General features: G+C 25.1%; 2 protein-coding genes across 2 annotated transcripts; both read right to left on the reverse strand.

Moving 5' to 3' along the window:
* Positions 1-586: 586 nt before the first annotated feature.
* Positions 587-10457, reverse strand: LOC145835704 (cyclin-G1-like). The gene is made up of 9 exons (XM_082943402.1): positions 10322-10457; positions 9021-9181; positions 7208-7339; positions 7040-7114; positions 6024-6164; positions 2393-2608; positions 1971-2084; positions 1527-1752; positions 587-1351 (listed from the first exon to the last, which is right to left on the reverse strand). The coding sequence occupies exons 2-9, from the start codon at positions 9159-9161 to the stop codon at positions 1185-1187; spliced, it is 1212 nt and encodes a 403-aa protein (XP_082799528.1). The 5' UTR covers positions 9162-9181; positions 10322-10457; the 3' UTR covers positions 587-1184.
* A 5870-nt stretch (positions 10458-16327) lies between these two features.
* LOC145836652 (uncharacterized) lies at positions 16328-18232 on the reverse strand. Its single transcript, XM_082944439.1, has 4 exons — positions 18218-18232; positions 17633-17835; positions 16629-16740; positions 16328-16486 (listed from the first exon to the last, which is right to left on the reverse strand). Exons 1-4 carry the CDS (start codon positions 18230-18232, stop codon positions 16328-16330), a joined length of 489 nt encoding a protein of 162 aa, XP_082800565.1.
* Positions 18233-21705: the final 3473 nt, after the last annotated feature.

The following is a 21705-nucleotide window of genomic DNA, read 5'->3' on the forward strand; positions in this document are numbered from 1 at the left end:
TAAGTTTCATAATTGTTTATGAACCCTTAAATTTCACAAATACAACTAGTTCAAGGTCAATTACAGTGAAGTGGTGTTGTTTTTCAAGTTGATTTTATATAACCACCGTCCGAAACCGCAACTTTTATAAATTCGCAACTGTTTGTATTGCAATAATGTATTTAACTGTTGTAAACAAAAAATAATATATTTGTACATAAATTACTAGATTACAGGCTACTGCATAAACCGACAATATAAATATAAACTATTTTGAAATAAAAACTAAATGGCTGAGGTTAAAAACTATTTCAGTTAACAAGGAAAAAATATCAAGTCAAATTACTTGTGGCCAAATACCTATAGGACAAGTTGGTAAAAGAACTTGTTTACTTATCTTGATAAAATTTATCAGTGAGAACGTTCTAGCCATGACTTGTAACAACTAGTTGGTGAAAGATTGTTATTGCGGTTTGTAATAAAGAAAAAGTCAACACAAAACTTTTCTTTGATAATGTTCTCCACAAACAAGTGTTAAATGTTTTTCACGTGTATTTTTTATTATCTCTACTCAAACTATATCATAACAAACGTAACAATTTATGCAAATATTTTTTATTTGTTTTAATGATTGTTTTTTTTTATGTGATTTTTGTTTTTTACATTGAAAAATAACGAACAGATACACGCTCACTAAAAGTAAACAAACAAACGAAATATCAAAAAGTAAACATGCGAAGTATGTGTTGCTAAAAAACGAAGAAAGTTTAAATGGCAAAAGCAAATTTTAACAGGCCTTGTAGTACTAAAAGTTACGCAGAAATTATTGCTGAAATAAAAACTTTATTTTTATGTTCACCAAGCAGAAGTTAATAGTTTTATAGGAAAATTCTCAGTGTTGATCCATACTCTAAAAATACCACAAGTTTTATAACATGTACGTTAAAAAGTAAAAAGAAAAAAAAATTGAGATTTTAAATTCTAACTCTAGAACTAAACAAAAACAAATCAGACAAATATTATTTAAAAAACAACACAACTAAGTTTGCAAAAAAAAAAAGCAACACAAAAAAAGTTTACTTTTCATAATTAAAAGAAGCTTCTTGGAAAAATTGAAGCAAAAAAACGCTAAAGAATAAACTTTAAATATTTTAAAGGCGCAAACTGAATTCCGCAAAAACAAAAATAATATCATGACGTCACAACTAAGCTCCGACGAAAACAGGTCTGCTCTTGATGACGCCATCTTCACAATGCATCATTACCGGAAGTTGCGGAAAGTTTTCGTGAAAATTTTTGTGAAATCGGGGCGTTTCCTCGTTCGGCCGCTTGGAAGACAGCAGCTTGCTCGAATTTTCCGGGCTGACTTTTTCTGCAGAAGGATTTTTGATTGAATAAATTTATTATCAAACTTTTAGATACAAACTTACCACTAAAAATATGATTGATTTTTTTTTTTTCAATTTCTAACAATTAATTTCTATTAACAAACACCTAAATACAACATTAAACTTTTGAAAATATAAATTAATAACAAATGTTCTCACCTTCTTGGCTCCTTTTCACGATCTGAGCGTAAGTCACAGCCGGTGACATCACGTCTTCCACTTCGTCTTCGATTGTTACGTCACAGTCGTCCTCGACAAAGTCGTGGTCCATGTCGTAAACTTCCTGTTCGTATATGACGTTATCGCTCTCTTCGTTCTGGTTGACTGATTCTTCGTCGTCGCCCATCAACACGTCATGGTAAGGAGTTTCCTCCGAATCATCAACCTTGAATTATAAAAACTATTTAATATAATTTCATTTAAAATATTAAAAGTATAAATTTTAGATAAGTATAAAATAGAGTACTATATAACCATTGTTTTTTTTTATAAAAACTTTATTCAAGTATGATGTAAAAAATAAACACTATTTAAAATTAACAAGTTGACTTTGTGAAGCGAACGAAACATTCTATAACATTTTTCAATTATAAAAACACAAACTTTTTCATCAATTGGAACGGACACAACAAAAAGTTTGTTCTCATTCGTAGCCTGCTGCATAATAAAATTTTCTTGTATATCCCTTCTGCATACCATTATGTCCTCCTTGCTTACCTTTAGTTTGTAAAGTTTAAAAGAGTTAAAAATGTGCGTTAGTTAACATCAATATTTTATTAAAATCTTTCGAAAGTGTGCAAAATAACAGGCGTTATAAATATTTATTTATTAATAATTTAATTTTTTTTATGTTTAACTTTTTTTTACAATTTAAAGCCATAGTAAGTATATATCATTAAACTTGTATTAGAGATTTAAGCAAATTTTCAAATGTTTGAAATGATATTTAACAAGAAAAACAGTTAATTAATATAAAAATAACATAAAAACCCTAACAAATAAAAAGCAAAGAAAAAAATGCTCACTTTAGCGAAAGCAGCAATCTTGAAAACGACGTTCCTCCAGTTGAACCCGCACTGCTGCATGTTAACGGAAAGCAATGAAAGCGCCAAGCACTTGGAAGTGTGCGTGAAAGCGACTTGGTAGCACGATATGAGGTGTGAGAGCATGCTGACCAGCTTCTGCAGGTTCAACTGAGATTCAACACTGTTCATGTTGCCGCCCACTGCTATTGCGTGAAACTGCAAACAAAATATTTTTGTTAACTTTTTTTGTAAAAGTTGATGCTAATGTAAATGTTTCTTATTTTTACGCCTTTATTTTGAAATGTTTCAAGCATCGAAATCACGTTGAATTGCGTGGAACTGTAAACAGGAAGCTTTAATTGAAAAAGTAAGTTTTTGATTAAAAAAAAAGTTGACTATTTGTTTTTGTAAATGTTGATACCACAGTTGAAAGTTGAATTTATTTAGTAACAATTTAGGAAACTTAAATTTTGATTTACAATTTTTTAATTTTTATATCTTTAGTACAATAAACGCTTTTAAGATAATAAAGTATTAACATATTAGTATTAATTTCAAAAGCTGTCGAAAATTTTCAAGATTGCTTAATAAATTATCAGTAGTTGTATTGATAAATAGCAAATGCATAGCTGTGATTGTACAGCTTATTTTTTATAAAAGTTATAAATATAACTCAGAAAGATTTTAAGATAAGCACTTTGTTGAAAGATATTCAAACTGAAATATTTTTATTAAAAAATTTTAACTTAAAGTTTATTGAAATTTTTTTGTAATGATAATATAACAAACCTATCATATACGATTTGTATCTGAATTTAATGAAAATATTAGAACAAAATGTTTAATGAAGTAAACAGCAATGAGATTAGTAACATCTAATTAATTTACGCACATTGTGCACACGTGATAACAAAGCAATTAAACTAAAATAGTTTTTTGTCATCTGATTTAAAATACTAAACAAACTCAATTCACTAAAACAAGAGTTTAGAAAACCTCAAACTATCAAAAAAAACATTTAGCTATAATAAACAATTACCACTTTAAATAGTATTGCATCTTTATTTTTCGTTAAAACTTGAATAAAACTAGTTTTAAATATGATAGTAAAAAAATAACAAAAAAAATCAAACTTATTTTTTAGAAAATTTTTCCATATTTAGATGTTAAGTAGTAACTAATTTCGTTATTCTGTATCTAATTATAGAGACACTCTGATACTTTATAAATATTCTTTTATTTAGTAGAACTGATTTAAGTTTTATCTTTGGAAATTTAAGTTTAATATTTTTTTATTGGAACTGGCTATAGTAAATATCTCTTAAGACATAAACACATTAATAAAATTAAGGACTTATTTAAAATTATACCCAACTAACGAGGTACAAAAACTTGCTTGACTTGTCGTTATATTGTGAGGTTTATTTAATTTTAGATGTCTAGGAATTTTCTCAAGCATAACTTATATTTAAATGTTCTCATTTAAGTTACAATAAAAATAAATTGGGCACTATACTATGTGCAACAAACTGATAATATATAATTCAATGTTGTTTAACATTTATATAATTTTATCGCTTTAAAAAATTATATTTATTATGTATTAAGGCATATTTCTAATACTTTGCGGCTAAAAGTTTTAAAATACACGATTGAACAGTCTGATGGCTCTGTATATGATACAAGACATCTACTATGAATATATCTTAACGCATGTTTTAAGTCTTTACCTACTTTCCGTGTGCATTAATCAAGCAATCATACTTATCAAAATTTAAAAAAAATTACCCTAAACTATCATAAATATTATAAAAGAATAATTAAATTAATAAGCAATTTTATGAGAGGACATAAATTAAAAATTTTATGGAACAAATACTTTACAAGAATTTTATTTTGCGAAACTTAAAACTGAAAAGAACCATCCAAAACAAGCAAATATCATAAAAAAGACTGAAATTAAACAATTTATAATTCTAAATTATTTTTTAGTATTTATTTTTATAAACTTTTAAATGTATAAACGTTTAAATATATGAAAACTCAAAATAAAAACCAAAAACACTATAGTTTTTATGTCATTGGTGTTACGTACCAAAAGAATATTTATACAAAGTAAATTGTTTTGTAATGACTAATGACATTTATTACTAAGAGTTATTTACTTGTAAGTAATCATTTATACACAGGTGAAGGTTTAAATTGCAAGTAATTAAAAAGTAATAGTAAAAAATTTTAAATAGTAAAAAACTATAGCTAGATGATCGAGATGATTTTTAAAGACCTGACCCTCTAACCATATTATTAGCGTTGATTTTTCTTTCTTATGTTTGTTAACATAGATTGTCATTATCGTGTTCAATATTTTATTTATTAGTTATACATTAACAACGCTAATTACTTTTTTTTAATATTTTATAATGTTTTAACTAGTAAATGTTACAACATAGCTTAATGTTGGGTAAAGTATAATAAATAAGAATGTGAACTTATTAATTTACTTTTACAACTAATATAATGATGTTTTGAAATAACCAGCTGTGAACTTAATAGCACATGACTATTCAAATTAAAAGACAATTAAGCATAAGAAATACAAAAATATAAAAGCTGCAACTAAAAGTTCCTGTTGTTGTGATTTAGAGTAAAATTTTATCATATGACGTTATTGTTATGATTTCCTTGTGCGTGAGTTGAATTGTTTACTAACAAAAACAAATAAAACATGTTTTACTTGAGCGAAACAAAAGGGAGATTTCTAATTAAATTTTAAGCGGCTATTACTTAATTTTAATAGGAACAAATCGAAAACTAAGTTTGTATTACTCATAATTGAGTTTGTGAAGAAAAGTTAGTTTTATATAGAGCAGCTTTTATGAATGTTATTTAAATAAGTTTTTCAGCTGATACTTTAACTAAATTTAGATCTTAAACTTTTACTTAAACAAGCCATTGTTAAAATTTCGAAGTATAAAAATAGACTTTTGGAACACTAAACAAACATATGTTGATACAATTTCCATAAAAAATGCAATATAATCAAGTAGCACTTCATTTTCGCGAAAGTCAGCCATTTGAATGTGAACGGCTTTAAATATAGCGTATAGTTGTTGTTGCAGCTTTGCACACAACGCCACAAAAATTTCAACGAAGAGAACTGGAACGAATCAAAGAGAAAAACCAGCCGGAGCTAAATATATATTTCTCTTGTTTTGCACGCATTTACTCTTTTTTTTTCGAGAAAATTCCAAAACGTTCAACATAAAATCATAAAATTTTACTGTTAATTACGTTTCGTCAGTTCGATGATGAATATGTTATTATTACTATTATTATTAAACAAAGTTAAAGTAAATGCTATACGTGTTTTATAAAACTAAATAGCTTAAATTAGGATTTTTTTACAGACGTATTTTTACAAGAAATTGTTTTTGTCATTTATAAACCCAAATTAAATTGATTACAGTTTATCAATATTTCAAACTGGAACCAATTGAAACTTTTTTTAAAGCTATTTTCATAAAAATATTTTAAACGAGGATTAAGATTCAATAAACTGTTTAGTCATTTTAGCTAGATTTTTTGAAGTAAATTAATTTTAAAACAAAACAAAGCAAATAAAAATACTAACCACATACAGATACTGTACACTGGTGGAAGTGTGAATGTTCCACCGAAGCTTGTCCACAATAATTCTCTCGAGCCTCAGAACGTCAGCAATCCTGCATTGCACGTTCGAAGCTTCGATCAGGTGTATTGTGCGTGGAATGTTCTGAAATGCATTTGATGAGTTTAGGCGTGTGCAAAATAAGTCTAATAACTGTATAAGCTTGAAATTGTTTGACAGAACATTAAGTTATAAACAAATGTTTAGGTACAAAGAAGAGGGTTTTGGTTGTTAGCTTATAGAAAAATTTTTAATAACTTTCAACAATCGATTTTTAGTTAAATACTTTCAGGGATAATAATACACAATTTGCTCACAAAAACTCATTTAAATTACGCACAGGAAACCTAGAATTGTATAATTTATAATCAATAAGATATTCACTTGTTTAAAGTTTAAAAAAAACTTATCCTGCTTAAGCTTTTATTTTTTCAAGTTTTTGTTTTTTTTTTCAAGGATACTTAAGTTTTTACTTCATCCAGAACTTGAAAACTTTTCATAAACATGACTTTTTAAATCAAATATAAACAGCTATAAAACTTAAATGTAAAGTATACTAAACTGCTACTTAAGTAAATATCCTAAGAAAATCTAAATGTCATTTTGCTGAAAAACTATCCTCCTACTAACCAGGTTAAAATAATAAATCACTAAGTTATAAGAAAATCACCAAAAAAAAATTTAAACGGTTTTATCCAGTTTTGTCATTGGAGAAAGTAATTAAAATTTTAGTCAGTTTTTTATAGCAGTTTTTGCGTTGATGAAAACTTACTCCCGTGCAAAGGTCATGCCATTATCACATATTACCATATTAAATCATGTAAATAAGTAACTTTTTATTTTCATTTGAATCACACAAAAAAAAGCATTAGTAATCACTTTTAATTTTATTTACTGCATTTTTTAACTACATAGGCTTTAATCTAAAAGGAAAAATATTTAGAAACAATATCAATATAAAAAATTATTTAAAAATAAACCTCTTCTTCTTGATGAAACTTGCAAGCAAGATAGAAACAAGTAATCGTTATGCACTTCAAATAGCGGGGGTGAGCCTGTAATGAAATTCATAATTAGATTCAGCAGACCAAAAGAACTACTGCTAACAATAAAATAGATAATGTGAAATTAAATGTGCTTAATTTTACCTTGACTTTAGTAAGGAATCTGTCTAAAATATTAACAGCAAGAAAAAAAGTTTCAGCGCCGAATTGAAAATTCATGGTCAACTTCATCATTAGTTTAACACTTCTGTCACGATCTGAGCATCCAACTTCATCCTGTTAAAAGTATTATACATAAATACAGATTGCATTAAAATAATTATTATTTCCTAAATTTTATTAGATACTCTATACAACATATGACTTAAGAGTTATAAGGGTTTAAAGACTAAGAGATAAATACAAATTTCTTAAGAAATAGTTTAAGTTTTTAAAAACCAATATAGTTTTATACAGGGTGACCATTGGTTTTACAAAACTTATAACACGTTTTTAAAATTATTTGTTTTTGGGTCTATTTTTAGTTTTAAGTTAAGTTTAGGTAAAAAACTAATAAATAGTATAACAACATTGAAAAGATGCTGTAAAGTAAATAAATGTTAAATACTTTAATGTTGGATGATGACAAAAATATTTTTTATCTATATGATAGATTTTTTGTGTCAAAAAATTTTACTACTTAACATCTAAAAACTGTTATAATCCTAGGTTTTTCCAGGTTTTTTAGCCTAAATTATCAAATTCCAGGTTTAATGGCACCCTGTTTATAATAAATACATAGAACCCAACTATGACCTTAACAAAGTATATTCAAAGATTTTCTTAGTTTATCTAAGTAATAAAAATAAATATACTTCTCATTAAAATTAATTAAAACGACTATAATAAAGCTTTAATAATATTGTTTAAAAAATAAATAACTTAAGAAATTTAGTTGGAAGGATTCCAATTAACAAAAAGAATTGGTTTAAATTAAAAATTTTACTGATAACATACATCTTATGCTAATGGATTAGGGCACACAAGTTTACAAATTGGTAAAACAAAGACACTTAAGAAGCATCTCAAAAACACTTGATTCAATTTTTGAATTAACGCGCCATATCCATTTTAAAAATTTAAAAAACACTTTTGAGAGAAGAATGACCATTTTATTTGAATATTTACAATTTTTAATAAAATCATTAATATAAAATTATGATTGTTCAGTCTTAAAATTTAATTACTTTAAAGTATCACTTTTATAATGCGCAAAATTTAATAATCTCAAAAAAAAATTTAAACATCTGCAATTGTTTATTGTGTAAAAACAGCATTTTGACAATCTTTAAACTTTATATAAAATAGATTGAATAAGGATATTGTATGTTATATATTTGTACTTTGGACTATTGTTATGATGGATTTATTAAATTTTAAATACATCTGACATATTACTAACCTAATAAAAACACTAAAATTTAAATTATTAACAGCAACTTTTTATTTTAGTTGAAAATTATGGTTTCTGAATATATTTAGTCTAACATTTTTAATAAACAAGCTGAAAATACGTTTTTTATAAATAGTAGATTTTCCTTATTACTAAAACATTTAATTTATATTAGAATTCAATAGTAATTGTGTGATCATGTAAAAACTGATTAATAGGAGTTAAAATACTCTTAATTTATATCATAAATATTTTTAACTAATAACTTTAAAACTAACCAAGTTATCAGCAAAAAATGTGCTTATAATTTAAATTTTTCTTGTAAATTAAATCAATGATAAATAAACAAACTTATACTACTGAGTCAGCAAAATTGTTTGCATAATAACTTTCTGACTAAAACTTAAACTAAATTTCTGGTAATGATTGCCTTTTGAAACTAAACACATTTAGATGGGTATTTCAAAAGTTGTTTGCTAACATTTTCTAAAATTAACTAAAAAATTTAAATAAATTTCAACCAACCAGTTGTTTAGATGAAGGAAGAGGACTTTTCAGCCAATCATCACGTTGAAGTGCATTCAAGTTGTTCAATCTAATGAAAAGCTGTTCAGTTGACCAGTGAGGCTGGATTTTTATACTGTCGTGGCAAGCAGCTGGAGACATTTTGATAAACCTTTCACACTCTGAAGTAAAGTTTTTTTTTCAAATTTAAAGACAACAAGTGACAAAAAATCTTATAACTTTTATTTAAGTACTATCTAAATTTATAATCCCACAAAATCTACATACTTAAATTAAAGCTAATAAGCTAAAGCAAATCTATTTTGTTTTTAAAAAGCTATAAAAATATACTGTATAATACTACTATAAAACAAAAAAATGTAGTAAAGATGTAAAACTATTTTAAAAGCTAAATTAAAATTTTTAAGCAACCATACTTTAAATATTATAGTTAAAGTTTTTAAGCTAGTTCGATAGTAAACTTTAAAATTAAATTATAGTGACATATAACATAACCTAGAATACTGCAATAAAACATAAGTGAAACTAAACTTTATGACTGTTTTTTATTGTATCATAATTATAAGTACATAAAAAAATAACCACTATATTATCACTAATTTTTTTGTTTGAACTAATGTAATAATATAACTTTTAAAAAAAATACTAAAATAAGTTAAACATTTTTTAAAACAGATTTAAATTCTTTTATTTGTAATAAAACTATTTATACAAATTTGTTTTACACTGCTTCAAACAAAATAAGATATTTTATTATAAGTTGATTCTTATTATAACTCAAATAAATACTAAAAATGCTTTAAAAAAATTAAAAAATAAGCGCTATAATTTCAAAACTATAAGTTAAATAAAGTACTAAAAATAGAAAAAGTTATATAACACATAAAGGAATTGGAAACTTAACTTTCTTAAATATTATTAGGATTATACACGGTTTATTTTTTACACTTGAGTATAATAAACAAATGACCAAGAAGAACAATATGTTAAAATAAAAAATTTATGTAAAAAATTTTATAACACAATTAAACTTATTACAAGCTTTTCATGCAAAACAACCAATGTTATCAATATATTTTAGGGGTTTGTATTATTAATTGAATCTATATCTTCTTTGCTTACAATAGAGAAAAAATATAAAACATGATGACCATTGACCATGTCAATATAGTTTATTTTTACCCTGGTTAATATTATACTCGAAAATTGAGAAAAATACCCTTAGTTCTTACGCTTTTAACTTAAAATTTATCCTTGTTTGTGACCTTATTACATAAAACACTATAACAAATTCAACTCACTATTTTTAAATGGCAGTGAATGAATTGTTTCTGTTGTGTCGATAGTTCCATGAATAGCAATTTATAAAGTAACATCCATATTTATTATTAAATTAGTAGCACATTTTTGTAGCGCTTATTTTAATTACAAATATCTATAAAGTTTCAATACTCATCAAAACAAAGTTAAATAAAAAGCCAAGTTTTGAAATTTTTAAGTATCTTAAACAATTAAGTAAACATATTTCAACTGTAAAAGGGTTGTCACTCTTTAAGCAAAAAAAAGGCTGAGTTTATTAGAAAATATTTTTAAATTATTTTTGAGGCTCTTGCACAACTCAGTTTTACCTGTATACTATTTTTAAAATGACTGAGATCATGGATCTTAGTATAATATTTTTTTATATAAAACTACCTCAATCTATTTTCACAATCATACTATTTTATCTTAGCTCTTTATATTATCATTTTATTTATTATTTTTAGATATAATATTATTTTTAGATAACTTAGGGTCTAGTCTAATTAAGCTTGAGTGTGTATCATCCCTACTAAAAAATATTTAATGGACTTTCACATATGTTGTTTTGTATAACTAAAGATTTAACAGTTTGTTTAAAACTTTTAATTTAATATGACTTTTATTTGTTCATTTTTTTCTCTAATTAAAGCATTTATAATAGTTTTTAAAACTTTTTTAAGTTCATGTCAATAACCAAACTAAACTTTATGCCGCTTAACTTTAGTAAGCATTTTAATAAAAACAAATAATTTTTTGTGTAAAGTATATAATTTATAAATGTATAAGTTATATCATACTTTAGATTTTTCAACATACACTTTTTATAAGAAAACAGTATAAGAGTATAAGCTTAAATTAAAAAACTTTTAAGGAATTTAAAAAGTACATACAAAAATTTTCATAACTGTATGTGCAGTATCTTTGCAAAATATTTTTTTTAACTAGAGCTGACCTTTAAATAGAATTATATATATATTAGCAGCATGGCTTTTAGTAGAATATGACTATTGTTTACATTTATATATAACAATCACTTTTAATAACAACTAACTACTAAAAGTCCTAATAAGGACAAAACAAACCCCATTATGCAGGACTGCCACATTTTTAAAAAGCTAGCCAAAGTGACTAAAAACTAACCAGAGTTAACCTAAGTTTAGGAGAGAGAAAATTTTAAATACAAGATATGTCAAAAACAAAAAATACTTTTTTCAAGTTTATTTACCTAAAAATAGCAGAATAATAACAATAGATCTTTTAAAAACAGAACGTTTATAAAAAAAATCTGAATTTAATATGAAAAAATGAGCATGAGATTTAAGAGATTTATCAAAACTAGTCTGATTTTCACTAAAAAAAATTCAAAATAGGAATTAAAAAAAAGTCAAACTGTCATCTGTGTATGATTGATGTATTTCAGATAAACAGCTCTATCAGCAAAATACTTGTAATTTTTAACTTATGAACATATGGAAATGTACTTGCCACAGATCATTAATACTAAAAAGCATACAAAAACTGCTTGTTCAAGTAGGGTTGTTGTTCAATATGTTAATAGAAAAATTTCGAAGTTTTATAAATGATTTTGACTAATTTTTTACCATTTGAAGACTTTGGAAAACAAGATATTTTGTAAACATGAACTGACTAAATCTGATGCTTTTTCAAATTTTGTCAAACTTTCTGACTTTTTTTCAAAAACCCTTATTTTTTCCTGATTTTTCCTGACTTTTATTGTTTTTCCTGCCTTGTGGCAATCCTGTTGAATACTTAACCTATATAGTGCAGCCCACAAGCAATTTTAGATAAGGAAATTAGCCTGAGAGTTACAATTGGCTGCCTATCTCTAACCTAATTGGTTTTTAAACTATCAGAATAAAGAACTAATAGACAAAAGTTGAGTTTAAACAGATGATAATCAGAATATCATCTATCTGTAGTAATGAAAGTTAAATAGCTAGACTAAAGACTTAAATTTATTAATAACTCAGCTAGACTAGAAGACAATGTATTTCAAAAAACCATGAAAACAACTTAGGTCATAATGACAATGGGTTAGGCTTCTCTCATAATCAAAACAAGTAGAGAAAAAATGTTACTTTTGAGAAAATCCTTGTAAAAAGTAGTTTTTATTTCGGCTAATTTTCCAGCAGTACTAAAATATCAACGAAAGTTTTTATAAAAGACACACAGTATAATTTCAACAATTTATGTTTTCAATTTCTATGTTTCTTTTTTTATTTATTTTATTTTAAAATGTCATGTAAGGCTAAACTACATAAATCGAAGAAACTAAAAGTTCTAAAAAATTTTCAACTGTCTTTAAATATTGGCAGCTTAAACAAAAAAATAGATAAAGTTTATCAATTAATTTTTATTGCTTAGTATTTTAACAACAGTTTTATATTAATTTTAATTAAAAATTAAAAATGGAAAGTTTTTCGTTAATTTTTTGTTGATTAGGTCCTAAAATTGAAAAATAAACATAAGTTTACAGATGTTATTCCTTACCTAAAAGTTAACAAAGTTTATTAAACAACAAGAAAGCACTCAAAAAGTTTGGTTTCAAGGATCTGGTGTACGAAAAAACCTTACGGTTATCGAGTCGCACACAGTACACCACTTGGATACATTTTAACGTCTTGCCAAGGACAAACCAGTTTTTTTTATATATGTTCCTGCTTAAGTTATAACGAGACACTTGAAGATAAAAAATTAAGAAACCTTAGTATTTAAAAATGTTAGATTTACGCAGTATTAAATCTCTGACAACTATGATAGTCATGTCATTGAGTAGTATTAAAACCTATTAATCTTATTATAATTTAATAACATGATAATTGTATAAGTATTTACCTAGCTTTCATTATGTTTTCTTGTACAGATTTTATCATTCTTGTAATTAGTTTGTAAATAAACTCAACCAAGAAAGATATATTTATTTAATAATCAATTATTTTTAAACTATTTTATTAGATGATAAGGTCTTATCTAAGCTAATAAAAATGTTTTTGTTTTTTACAAATATAAACTTTAGACTTATGTCAATTAAAGAAAAAAAAAACAGCACGTAGAGCGTTTGGTCTAAAGACCTAGCGGTTGACTGCAGTTGTAGGGTTTCAAATTTCTTTTCATTCATAACATTATGCAAATTTGGTAAAATGACAATACAGTAGCTTAATAAGAATATCTATACCCTTATCCCTAACCCATCTTATCCAAGAATTTTATATTTTACCTTCAACGCTAACCCACTTTACCCAAAAATATAAAGTATATAAAAAGTTAATCAAAATAAATTTTACTAACTAAGACTTAAAACAAGAATAAGTGAAATACAAGCCAATTAGAAGCGCCTTTGATCTGCAGCTAACGTAGACCTGGTCTACGAAAAAGATTTTTAGTTGTTAAGTCACAAGCACTATGGATACAGATTACAGATCCAGGACTAAATATGATTTTTAATTTATTTAAGTATCGTTACATAAAAACCTAACTAAAACTTTCTTAGTTTTGTTTTACTTTTTTAGACATAAACTATGTTTTCGAAAACCTTATCTATTAAAACTAAATTAAATGATAGAACAAGTGTAGTTTAAGTCAGGAATCTTATAAAAAAAATATGTTTTTGGTGGAATGTATTTTAAAATAAGTTTAGAATTTAAAGACAACAAAACAAATTATTAATGTTGATCTATTTCCATATATAAACATTAATAGAAATCATTATAGTCATTTACTTTACATCAAACAGAAAGCTTCATTATTTTTATATTATTCAATCTAGCAGAAAATTTTTGAGGTATTCTTTGCTATCTGAAAAATCAACATTTTTTATTTAAATTTGTAAGATTTTTTATAAATAGAAACTACTTATTGTATTTTAAGTCTTTATAAAAAGTCTTCACAACTTGTTTTTCGTTATAAATTTTTAGATTAAAGTACATTAGTAAAAATGCAAGTAATATGTTTTGAAAATTTGATTTTTTTATGGTCGAACAGATAATTTAATTACAATACTTTTTGCTAGCTTAAAAAAAACATAGACATTTTTTGAGAAATAATATAATACTTAATTACAACGATGTTGAATTTGACGCTCAAAAGTCTGATCACAATATTTATGTACAGAAAGGTTCATCGTCAAACAAAGCTCTTGTCTTCAAACTACACAGTTCAATACAGAAAGGTAAACAATGTAAGTAGACCAAAAAACACAAAAATTTTAATTGTAATAATTAACATATATAAAAGTTCTTATATATTAAATTATGAGAAAAACTATTAAAACTTAATTTAAACTTTACCAGTAGTTTTAGTTATTAATTTAACTGTTTAATTTTTCTAAGAACGATTATGTCAAAAATTTAAACAAACTTTGTTAATTTATTTACACAAAAATTTATCAATAATTAAACCAATTTTTTACTAATAATTAAAAAAAAGCATTTACTTTATTATAGATTGAGCCAACATCATTTAAACCTAATGTACAAACTCAGTTAGAACTATCTTTAGTATAACGTAGCTATCAGTTTCCTTTCTAAAACATATATAAACAATAGCTATAAACAATAGCTATCAGTTTCCTTTCTAAAACATATATAAACAATAACCTTTTTTTTAACCTAAGTTTACTATTAGTTATTTTAAAATTTTCACTCTAATTCTCTTAAGTTAGCCTGCAAACTTCCAAAATGATCTTGGCCTTTAAATCATTAGGCATTTTAATAAACAGTTTACTACCTTGGTAAGCAAGATGCTTTTGCTCCTGAAAATTTTAAGTCTTTATAGAAAATATCTGTCTTTAGAAGGTTTGGTGTAACATAATTGCCAGATTTTAAAAATTGAGTTGATCTTGCAGTTCTAATTTTGACCAATTACAGCCAAAAAAGTATAAGTTTTGAAACATCTAGTTAAAATAAATTGTTCTGGCAAGAATGAATTGTATTGTGATTTAAATAAATATAAGTTAATATATATTTATTGTTTATGAACGACAAAAAAACGCTCAAAAAGTTTGGTCCAAGTACCTGGTGCACAAAAAACCTTTCGGTTGTTAAATCATGCACCAGAACAGTTTTACGTCATGTCCAGGACCAGTATAAGTAATAAAAAATTACAGTATTGGTATCAAATGGGCATTTAATCTGTATGTTCAAAAATATATGTCCTTTATTTCGATATGTTTATTTGTTGAGGTTGCACAATCTTTTAGGTTTTACTATATATATTTATGGAATGTTTATTATATTCACAGATCGAATTAGTCAAAGATAAACAATTTTATATCCCCTAAGTCAAGAATATTTTTATTCATTTGCAAAGCTAGTAAGTAGCAATAGTAGTAAATAAAAAGTCATAATTTGATATTATTAATTGAAACTGAATTTAAGTATGTTATACTTATCAAATGTGTAAAAAGTACCAGCAGCAAGTAACTTAATTGCTATTTTAAACATTTACAATGACTAATGCTGGAAATAAAATTTTTAATAAAAAAAATCAACTTTTACATTATCTCATTGATGAAACCTAAAGTTGTTTTCTTTTTGCTTTCAAAGACTATAATGCTATCCATATGTTATTAATATTATTACTTATGATCAAATAACGAATCACAAAACTCAACAAAACATAATAATTTTGACGATTATTCTTAAAACAACTTTAAATTTTTGTTTTCATTAAAATAGTGAAATTTAAAAAGTTTTTAATATTGAATAACAAAATATTTAAAAATTAGTTACAGTTTTTTTTAAGAAAACTTTCTTTTAAAAGTTTGATTAAATAAATAATTCCTACAAAATAAACACCAAAATAGTTTAGAATTTCAAAATTAAAATTGAAATTTTGTTTAACATTTTTTTAAAATAAAAACATAGAACTCACTCTCCCCTCTGCAACAATAAATGTTTCCTGAAGGTCAAGCGAGTGAGTTTGAGCTCATAGCATTTTATTTACCTTTTAAAGTCATGTATTTTATATAAATTTACAATTAACAATTATCTAAAACATGGCAGTAGTTTAAATATTTTTTTGTACTCTTTTTGGTACTGTTTGTTCCAATATCCATATATAATTGGGTTTATTACAGCATGAAGCCATGTTATTGCTCCAACCATGAAGTTTACAGATGGTGGCATTTGTTTGTTTGTCAGTACCTAATGTTTATTATTTACAAGTTAATTTTTAATTTCAATGATTAGTTTAGTTTATCAATTAAAGTTAAGCAGTTTGTAAATGATCAAAAAAAAAAAGTTTAAAATATTGCACTAAAAGTTAATATTGCTAAGTTTAACTAACTTGAACAACAAACAATAGACTTGTTGGTAGCATGCAAAGTGCAAAAGATAAACATATGAAAAATGATGAATACGCAAGCTGTCTCTCTAACTTGTTTTTACTTTTTGATGATCTGTGTACCAAATGTTAAATTTATATAATCTTTAAAAATTGTAGTAGAAAGTATCATAATTTATCTTACTAAAAGTTTTGTTTTTCCCAATTGAGTTTTCTAAAAATAAACAAAAACAGTAATAAAAGGTTGACAATAAATAAAGATTTAAGTTATTCAAAGTACAATTAATCTAACTAATCACTTTTTATCAAAAAAAAAAAAAAATCAGTGTATAAGAATAGAAACACACTTTTTATTTATTATCATATTTAAGGCAAAATAGGATAAATAACTTTATTTTTTTACATAAAAGTAAAGCTGCCATCTTAGTTTGACCATTTATTAACATATAAAGTAACTTTAAGATGGGGACAGGTCAAATATGCACAAAGGGTCACTTTTGCACGATGGGTAAGTAAAAAAAACTACTCATAAAAACTGCAATATAGTTCATACTTACTTCAAGCCTTCATTTAAGACAGGAGTCGGCAAACTGGGGCCCGCGGGCCACATAAAAAATTTTATTCAACTTGTTTAACATACTAGTATTTTCGAAAACACAAAAATAAAATTTTAGTGTTATATTTAAAGGATATTCTATCGCCTAATTTTTTTTTGTTAAAAAAAAATGTCTTTAAATATTTTTTTTAAAGCACATAAAAAAAAACGTTCCATTTTGACCTGCCGACCCCTGATTTAAGAGCTAATGTTAATTTTAAATAATTTTGACCTTTATAGGTAAATTAAAATATGAAAGGTTGTAATTTTTTCTAAGCAAACTTATTATTTTGTTTTGTTAGTTGTCAAAAATAATATGAAAAAATACCAAAAACAGTATAAGGTTCTAAATTTATTACAACTACTCTAAAAAATAAATTAAAAGCTCTTATGTATAAAACTTTAATCTGACCTGGTCTTTTTGTTTGACTTAGGCATATTATTTCTAGTTATATTCTTGTTGTTCCCACGCCTAACTTCAAGCTTGTTATCAGTAGACGAAAAGGAAATATTTGAATTTAAATCATCACCACTTGCTAAATCTTTAACTATTCTATTATCTGACTTTATGTTTTCTCCCTGCTGATTTGATTTTCCCATTGAAGTTTCATGTATCTGTATAGAAGTTTCATCAGTTTTTGTTGCAGTTTTTATTTTTCCACTTTTATTTTTTTTAAGAAATGCCTTCCCTTCTCCAGTATCACATCGCTTACCTATTTTTAATACATCTTTTTTAATAAAATAAAATAATCAAATTTGTTTTTTCTGATAATAGTGTTGTATAAAACTTTCTCAAGTTATTACCAATATTTATAAGTGTTCTTATTTTATTTTCCAAACAAGTACCTAAAAATAGATTTAAGGAATTTTGTTTCTTTTGAAAATTTAAATTTGTAAAATAACCTTTGCTAAATGAAGTTCCTTGACTACTATTTCCAGAAGTAAAGCTTTTTTTCTTTATAGTATGTGACTTTAAGTTTAACCTCAGGGATCTTACTTTTCTTATTATCATTGTATAAATGTACACCATTAATATAAATGGTATTCCTTGAAACATCAGATTTATTGCTAAATTATAGTACCTAAATTTAAATTACCTATTTAAATAATAACTAAGTTTAAGTTTTTTAGTAGCAAAATTATTAAACCTTAAAGTAATTTCACCATCTGTAATATTAATGGTGCATCTTAGCACAGCAGGGCTCCAAGAGATCATTTTACCTGCCCAAAAATTTAATATATTTTTTTTGTTTTTTTTACTTTTTATTGGTCTTAGTCATTTAAAATAAAGTTTTGTATGTATTAAATAAAAAAAGTATAACTGTGTTCAATAGCAACTAAGAAGAATTTGAGTTAGAAATTTTTACTTCAAGTATTTAAAAATACTTTAAGATATAATAGTTTAAAGTAATTTATGTTTTTATATTGTTTTTAAATGTATTGTATTATATTATACTGTTATACTCGAACTACATAATAGAAAAAAAAACAAAGTTTTGATATAAAAAAAAGAAGATTAAGTATTAATTTAAATAAATAAGACAAGTGTTAGTAATTTTTTGAAACTAAAATTTAAAAACATGACTCAAAAATTTAAACAAATACCTATAACTAAGGGCAGGTGAAGAATTGGCGAAATCAGCCAAATACAAGCAAGACAGACTTTAACACGGAAGGGTGAAAACCATTGTTTGTATCTAAAAATAAAAGCTGTTTTTATACATTTTGTTACATTTGATTATATGATAAGCATTTGTATTTGCTCTAAAAATTTAAAAAATACAAAATTTTACTGTTAGCAAATAAAAACTACTTCTAATTTAGATTAACTTTTTTACATATAAAAGCTAAGTAAAATTTAAATATAGACTTGTTTACTTGTGACTATACAGTACTCCAACGTATCTATTAACTGCAATGGTAACTAAATTTATTAGTACAGTAGCAAAAACTGAGTAGTAGAGAAAACCAACTATACCACATATTGCAAAGTTGTAAGGTTGACTCTGTAATTTTTTTAACATAAGCAGGTAACTTTTACACCATTCACAGCTTAAGAGTAAATAAATTTCATTAATATTTTGTTCATCAATTTTTTTTTGCTTTAATTATTGTCAAGTACTTTGTACAAGTAAGTTATTTAAACCAAGAACTATAAATAAAAGCTTAAGAAATATTTATAAAAGCTTAGATATAATAAATATTTTTTTTGAAAACTTTGTATCTTTTTTAAAAAAACATTATTATAGCAGTTTAATCTAATAGTTATCTTTAATAAAACATATATACAAATGATCTTGCTAAACAATATGTTTTTGTAGTATTTATGAACAACAAAGAAAAACTTAGTAAAGTGTTTTTGGTTTTATTGGTAAACTAACATGTCTAACAATCCCTGGTAGTATGAAAACAAGAATAACTGAAGAAAATAAAAGTTGAACAGCACATAGGTTTGCAATGAGCAAGTTAAAAGTGTTTTGAAGCTTTCTACTCCTTTTGTAGGCCCATATTGTTAATATGTTGCTAGTTGAACCTAACACTATCACAATGACAGCTATTGCTATTCCTACATCTAAACTCCAACCTATGAAAAGTTATTTTGTAAATAATTTGGTGTCTAGAAAAACTTGAGAAATTAAGGAAACATTTAAAATATAAATTATAGTATTTAAAAATGTTTACAAGAAGGTTTTTTAGTAGAATAGACTAGATGCCTAAAAACTTATTAAATAAAGTTTTTGTAAGTAAAGCAAAAACTGATGTATCTTAAAGTAATTTAACTGTTTGAGATTTAATGTCGTATAATTGGTCCGCCTTGCTTTTTACAAGTTGATCTTAATTTGTAGAATTTTACCAAGATTGCCACACACTCAGGATACTCAATATAACTCTGGACAGTTTGAAGATTTAAACTCAGAGTGATTCAGACCAGTTTGGTTTCTATTTAAGAATCTCAGGATAATAAGAAGCGTTTTGTAAATCTCAGTCCAGTTTTTTTCTAGGTCTTGAATGACATTTAGTTCCAGTTTCAATACTTTATGATTTATAACCAATTTTTATTGATTTTTATAAGTCAATTTAACTTTTTGAAAAAAATTATATGTTTTTAAAGTTCTCAAATAACTAACAGTGACTCAGGGCAGTTTAAGGTCACTAAGAACTGATTTTGGTCATTCAAGATAGTTTTTTGATGTAACATCACAAATGTAACAAAACAACTTCCTATACTTTGTATCAAATGTATCTCATTAGTAAGGAGTCAAAGACATATGTTTGTCCGACTTCAAGAATGGGAAGCTCAAGAACTAATTATTTGACCCAGTCTAATGATCACTGTATCTATGTTTTGCTATACATATATATTTGTAGCAAAATGTGGACCCTTTTAACTGTGTAAGAGAAGAAAATCAATGCCTTCCAGCAACAATGCCTCCATTTTATCCTTGTATGGCAACAAAAATTAGCAAAGATTAGTACTAAGAGATTCTGTTTTCACAATCAAAACTTTACCCTTTGCCAGCACAGGATTTGCTCTAAAGATGGGTGACGAGTAATTTCTAAAAGTGTCTATTGTACAGAAAGTTGAGTGTTAGCAGAAGCAACCATGATTGTCAAATTCTACTTTGAGTGTCTGCAAGCGCAATCTTGAAAGGTAGTTATTGTCCAATCTTGTGCACTAATGAATAATAACAAATAATGTGAGTGAGAAGAGCTTACTAAATCCATGACAGTTAAAGTTTTCTGTCTACAAATACTCAAAGAGTGAAAAGTTTAGCACTTTAAGAAACCCAAGTCAGCAGAGAAATCATAACTAACCTTGTATTTAAAATAAATTATAGACAGCAATTATCTTTAAATATTTAATAATTAAATATTTTACTTTTATACTCTATTAGGTAAAATACCGTTGGCTTATAACTACTAGTTTGTAACACAAAATTTTTAATATCATTTTCGCAACCTGTTATTACGAACATTATTATAATTGTTATTATTAGAATTTTCTATTTGAATAAGATTTATTTAAGCACTGACAAGGTCTTTGACCGAAACTTAGTTTGTAAAATAAATTCTTGTAGAAATAAATTCATTAGTAAATTATTATTAGTATAAATTTTATAAACTAATATATAAATTAAATATTAACAAAAGTCAAACACTTTTAAAATTTTTATGTAAAATCAACTTTTTAAACATTGTTCTTGAATTTATTAAAAAATCTTTTCCTGATTTCTATATTTACTTTTTTGCTTTATGTAAATTTAAAATTGTGTAAAGTAAAGAAAAAAACCAAAAAAAATTGAATAAAATAAATTAAGCAGTTGTAAAGCATATTAAAACTTAATAACTTTGATGTTAAATTATAAAAAAGAATATACTTGAAAAAAGCTTTCAACTTTATTCAAATATATTTAATTGTTAGATAATTTGTTTTAAGGGTTCAGTACCATCTGCACTTGATTAAATTAAAAGACATATGATAAA

Source organism: Thalia democratica, chromosome 5, assembly GCF_965202585.1.
Source record: "Thalia democratica chromosome 5, ktThaDemo2.hap1.1, whole genome shotgun sequence".
Lineage (NCBI taxonomy): Eukaryota > Metazoa > Chordata > Thaliacea > Salpida > Salpidae > Thalia > Thalia democratica.

Coding starts and splice junctions, on each gene's coding strand:
- LOC145836652 (XM_082944439.1), bottom strand. Junction 16,741..17,632: donor AAGTCAAACAAAAAGACCAG/GTCAGATTAAAG, acceptor TTTGGTACACAG/ATCATCAAAAAGTAAAAACA. Junction 16,487..16,628: donor GTCTATTGTTTGTTGTTCAA/GTTAGTTAAACT, acceptor AATAAACATTAG/GTACTGACAAACAAACAAAT.
- LOC145835704 (XM_082943402.1), bottom strand. CDS start 9,161: ATGTCTCCAGCTGCTTGCCACGACAGTATAAAAATCCAGCCTCACTGG. Junction 2,609..6,023: donor GTGTACAGTATCTGTATGTG/GTTAGTATTTTT, acceptor TTTTGTTTGCAG/TTTCACGCAATAGCAGTGGG. Junction 2,085..2,392: donor AGATTGCTGCTTTCGCTAAA/GTGAGCATTTTT, acceptor TACAAACTAAAG/GTAAGCAAGGAGGACATAAT.